Source organism: Macaca thibetana, chromosome 9 (assembly GCF_024542745.1).
Source record: "Macaca thibetana thibetana isolate TM-01 chromosome 9, ASM2454274v1, whole genome shotgun sequence".
Taxonomy (NCBI): domain Eukaryota; kingdom Metazoa; phylum Chordata; class Mammalia; order Primates; family Cercopithecidae; genus Macaca; species Macaca thibetana.
Window position 1 is genome coordinate 71,990,520 of NC_065586.1, and position 6,000 is coordinate 71,996,519.

Below are 6,000 nucleotides of genomic sequence, written 5' to 3' on the forward strand. Positions count from 1 at the left end.
TTTTGTTGTTGTTGTTGTTTTCAAGCCTGAAAGTAAATGAACCAAGGAGCAGGAGCAGTGCTGTGCTAAGCCATACTGGAGCTGAAGCGAAAGGAAAAGTCAGTAATACAGATCTGATCTTTATTGAAAAATTTAATCCACCAGGGATTTTTCTGGGGCATTAGGTTTGATGTTTTAAAGTATTGCATTAAAATACAACTTATCTTGATTACTGAGTATTTTGGTACTTCCTTCAATTCCGTGCCCAAGGAGAGTGCCTCATTCACCTTACCATAGTCCTGCTATGAAGCTAAAAAGCCAGTATTTTAAAAAACAATTAAAAAAAAGTGAAAGAAGAATAAGTAAAAGCAAGAGCTGATTCCTTAGAATAGTTAATAAAATGGGCAAATTTTTGACAAATGTGACTAAAACATAATATAAATTTTGTCACATTCAGGGGCAATATATTAGAAAATTTTAAGAAAGTGGGTGGTTTCCTGGGAAAATGTAAGTACTCAAAATTGATCAGGGGTAGATGACAAAATTGATCTGATCAAAGATGAACTAAACTGGAAGTCTGCTTTCTAAAAAGTCACCATGCCCAGATGGTTTTACACTTGTGGTTTTACACTTGTAGTTTTACTTATTAATCAAAGAACACATAAATTCTATGTTAGCCTAATATTTACAGACTGTAGAGAGTTCATTTTTAAGAGGCCAGCATAGTCTACACACAAAACCCTGAACTAACAAAAAAGGAAATTATAAACCAAAATCACATATCAATGCAGATGCAAAAATTATAATTAAAATACATCTTAGAAAATCAAATCTTAAAATGTACTAAAACAATTACAAGATATACCTATGACCAAATAAGATTAATTTTAGAGATCCAAGGATGGATCATCATTAACAGGTCTAATATAATTTTTATGTCAAATTAAGTAGTGAAATTTTATGATTATTTAAATATATAATAAACTTGCACTTACTAAGACTCAGCAGCAAAACTCCCAGTAAAATATGAAAAGAAAAAAAATGCTGAACATGAAAAAGACTATTTGGCAAAATCATATTGCAAGCATCATATTGAATAGTGAAATCCTAAGTCCTTCTTACGAAAACAAGGAACTAAAAAAAGGTTATGGATGCTAACATTATTGTAATTCAATACACTATAGATGTTCTAGCTAATACAATAAGAAAACTAAATATGTAACTTAAATAGCAGAAATGAGGAAATTTAAAAATCCTTATTTGAAGATTACAAGGTTGCATACCTAAGAAAGCTGATGTTGTACTAACAAAAAAGTTATTGCTAATAAAAAATTTGGCAAGATGGTTCTATATAACATAAATATATAAAAGTCAGTTTTCTCCTATATAAGAGGCTAATTAGAAACAGAAATGGTAAAATCTTGATTGAATTATACTTGGTTATAAATATAATGAGAAAGGTAGAGTATCTATATAAATTATAAAACTATCAAAAGTTCAAGAACAAGACTTGATAAAAGAGATTTATTAAAAACTTTCAAATTCAAAGAACTAAGTCCTTCCTACATTATAAATGTAATGTAATGACAATCTCAAGCCCCAGTGAGATTATTCTGGAACTTTACAAAATAACTTTTTAGTTCCTATGGAAGAAGACATACTTGTCAAAAAAAATAGAGTGAACTTTCCAAAATAGATTTTAAAGATGAATATAAAACGACATGATATTGACATATTAATGGACAAACATGTGAGTGGAAAAGCATAGAGGATCCAAAAATTTATTTTATATAGATAACCATGTGTATATGTATGCATATATAAATTTTTTAAAATAAAAATGTATATAATAAAATATATAATTTATAATTATACTTATATATGTAAAATGTATATGTAATATATAATTATATTATATATAGTATATAAAATTTATATATAATGTAATTATATTTATATATAATATATAAAATTATATATATAATATACACCCATATTTTGGGATTTGCTATTCTCTTCTGCTGCCTATTTTGTCCATTCATATATATGTATAATGTGATAGCAACAGTCAGTCTATTCTCAATAGGAAGAGACAGAATAGTTTATTTAGTAAATGAAGCTGACATAATCGGTAATTCACTTCTAGAAGGAAATAAAATTAGATCCTCATTTCAAATATAAAAATATTCTAGACTTGCTAAAGACCAAATTCATAGTAAAATACAACTTTAAATATTAGAAAAATTTTGAAGATGATTTGTGCCATCTAGGGAGGACGACAAAAGGGAGAGGAGGAGCCGGACTTCTTAAATAAGACAGTAAACCCAAAGATCGACAGTAAGAATGACAAGCCTAAGTGTTCGTCAATATCTCCATGCTGCAGCCAGAATTTGCTACAGGTTCTAAGTGTCTGATAAATACAACTACCATGTACTCACATTTTGAGTTCCATTAGTACTGTTTTCTCAACAATATATTAAGTGACGTTTTTGGCATTTTCCCCATAGCCTGCATAGGTTGATCTGTACGATGTGATCACAATGTGTTCACTTACATTGAATTATTCATAATTTCAAGAAGTACTTCTTGAATGACACTGATGTTGCAGGAAACTGATACTTTTGCTGCTCAATTGAGCCCTGAGTTTTCTCTGTAATGATGGAGTGGGGTCTGTTTTCTAAAGTCTTTAGGGAGCACCCAGTGTAGACAGAGTTGTCTATGGCCTGCTCCAGGACATGTTGATGATCTCCTAGACAGGTTACATCATCTTTCCCCTCAAAATTATGTAAGTGTCCTATCCTGATAAAGCCGTGAATGCATTAATTGTCACCTATTGGGTGATGTGGTCATACTTCAAGAGACACTATTCAAAAGAAGCAATTGGGAAATAATCATTTGTGTTTTCTTTTAGGTCTCTGATGTAAGTTGAAGTATATTCTTTGTAAGTATACTACTTATGATTCTATTCCCTAGATATTTTTGAAGATATTAAGAAAGTCAGTATATGAACAATTTATTAATACAAGATTGATCACTGAATTCCAAGTGCACATTTATAAACTCCTTTCACTTACAGGTCTATTTGTAACAAACATTTATTTTCAGATTTTTGTCATTTTTTTCTGTTATGCACTCATACAGATATCTGCCAAAAGTTTAGTTTTACCATGTAAAGGGAGGCATTTCCTCCAGTATTACTAAAGAACTCGGGATGTTGAATTCAGAAGGCTGGCAAGTAGGACTTATTCAATGCCACAGAAAAAATTAGTTCTCTGGATCTGCACCTCATATCTGCTTGTTCACAGTAACTCATAGAGTAGATTTTAATCTATGATAACCACCTTCCCTAGCATGCCTCAGACCATCCATGATTTTAAGTAGTCATAATTTACTGAGCGCCTACTATGTGATTGCGATAATTACTTCTATTCTAGATATTGGCCACAAACAACAAATGGGAAACATGGGACTACTGAAAGCTTATGCTTTCTTTCTGATGCACTTGGCAAGAAAGGAACTAATTCAGTACTGTTTGGCTCAGTCGACTACATGGGCTATTGGCTAAGTCATTTTGGATACAGAATTTATTAGAAATGACACCATAAGTGATTAGCTGTTGGGGGATCAACACTGTAAATAATCTGATCTGAGAAGAACCTTTCAGTATTTAACTAAAAAGTGGTGGCCTTGGGAACAGACCACAAGAGAGAATCTTGCCATCTTTTCTAGCTAACATACGACACCCCCAACCAGCACAAATGGGTGGCAGGCAGGACTTGTTTTAACGAATGACACAGCTCTGTGGATCAACTATATTCCCCATGAACTACAGGAACTCTGCTTTCATTAAAATGGAAAATGGAGTTTCCATCAAGCAGCGAATTAGTGTGTTATCTTAGTAAATGAGCACTGCTAATTGAGTCTCTGTTTCAACTTGATTTCTTCTGTTTGTTACTAAGTGATTGAGCACATCCTGAATTGCATGTCATGAGAATACCTGCCCCTCCAAGAAGTTGACAAATGTGCGAGCTGACAATCCTAAGACGGTAGATAATCATGAAAGGCCTGTAACTAGCTCATTCATCTGACTCAACCATTATCAAATGATGTCTTTTCTCCCGAAGCATAGCACTTCTTTACATCTTTTAAAAAATTATGTACTTTTTAAAGTCCAGATTCATTAAGACCCCAAATGATCAGTCTTTTTGGAAAGGACATGATCTACATGGGTGAGCATGTGTATGTGTACACTGACAATTGCGCATTGTCTTAAGCTTGGTATATATTTAAATAACACAATTTAATTGGAAAATTTCCTGTGCTACTTTTGAAATTGTATTACTTACATTAGCGATCACAAGGGAGTAATAGGCTTAGTAACCAGTTTATCACATTAAAATGTACTTTAATGTCTGCTAATTTCAAAAGGCTCATATGAGAGTCCGCATGCCTTAGCGGTCTGCATTTGATTTTGGTAGGAATCTCGGCTGGGAACAGCTTACATATCTCTGAGCAAGGCATGGAATTATTGGCTCTCTGTGTTTCCTCATTATAAAATTGTAGCTAACACTTATCTTCTGCACAAAGAATGTTGTTTAGAACAACGAATAATGAAGACAAGCAATGTTAATTAAGACATTATTATTCACCTTTAGAGCCTTGATGGAAGAAAAACAACTTCCCAGGAACAATAATAATAGACTCTGTGTGCAAAGATTTAAACATGTTTTGTTTGTAATATCTGGCACGGCAGACGTGTTCTTAAAATCTCAGGATATTAAGTTTATGAGTAAAGTTACTTAAAACCCATTTATTATGGAGAGTTGGTGACGGGAGAGGCCTAAAGATCAACCTTTTGTCACACAGGAGGCCACTGGTGTCCAAGGAGATTAAGTAACATTCCTTAAAGTCAAGTTGATGAGCAACTAAAGCCATAACGAGAGAAGATTTTCCAGCCAGTGTCCTTTGACCTCTATTTATTTGTTTAGAAAAAATGGCAAAATAATGGAAACACCAACCTTCTAATATTAATCAGTCCATCACCAGTAAACAGCTATTATTTCATGACATCTTTTGAGCAATCGCAACTGTAATCATTACAGAATTAGTAGCAATTTCAAAAAGAGACTGGCCCATTTAAAAATCTGAGATCACTTATTTTACTTAGAATTAAAACAAAAAACAAAAAACAAAACAAAACAAAACAAAACCCCCAAAAACAAAAAACAAAACCTGCGGTAGAAGCGCATGGTTATGAGAGCGTTTGGGCAAGAGACGTTCAATGGAAGAATTCATACATTTAGACCCGCTGGCACCGTGCACGGCGCGCCGGGGACGGCTGGGGGGCGCCGGGCAGCAGAGGGTGTCCGGGACCCCAGCGCAGCTCCCAGCCCCGCCGCCCTCCCGGGCCGCTCACCAGCCGGGGCCGGACGTGCGGCGCCTTTTCAGAGACCGGATTTGGCTCGGCCGCTGACTCCGCGGACGGGGAATGAGAGCTCGGAGGTCTCTGGTAGCGGCACTGGGACCGGGAAGGGAAAGGGGCGGCGTACCTCCGATTCGGGCGTTGTTCCCGCCGGGGTCGGCCCTGCTGGGGTCGGCCCCCAGGGAGTCGTCCCCTGCGACATCGCCGCGATCTCGGCCGGCCGAGAGAAGCGGCCCCTCGTCACCTAGGCAACTGGGGTGGGGCCGGCGTCCCTGGGCCTGGGAACAGATCCCAGCGGAAGGCGGCGCCGGGCCTGAGCCTCCTCCCGCCGAGTACAGGGCTGGGGACCGCGCTGAGGAGCAGGAGGCCGGGAGGGAGGCCGACAGCAGCCCGCTGCGGAGGCTCTGAATCCTCTTGAAGAGACAGAGTCGTTCCAGTTAGTAGGAATGAACGTGGGGAAAAGGCAATTCAAGTAGCAGTAATTTAAATGAAATGGTATATGTCAAAGTACCTAATGCTAGCACATTGCAAGTTTCAACAAGTATTAAAGTAAGATATATTATTAGAACTTCAACCACTGAGTGATGTTTGATACTAAG

At 36.4% G+C, this 6,000-nt stretch overlaps 1 protein-coding gene across 4 annotated transcripts in view; it reads right to left on the reverse strand.

Moving 5' to 3' along the window:
* CABCOCO1 (ciliary associated calcium binding coiled-coil 1) overlaps positions 1–5,670 on the reverse strand; it is a 104,719-nt gene extending 99,049 nt beyond the window's left edge. For all 4 annotated transcript variants that reach the window (XM_050803066.1, XM_050803069.1, XM_050803067.1 and 1 more), the window contains exon 1: positions 5,529–5,670. In XM_050803066.1, coding sequence (XP_050659023.1) covers positions 5,529–5,603 — 75 coding nt within the window. In that variant the 5' untranslated portion in view covers positions 5,604–5,670. The remainder of the gene's footprint in view (positions 1–5,528) is intronic.
* Between the last annotated feature and the right edge of the window lie 330 nt (positions 5,671–6,000).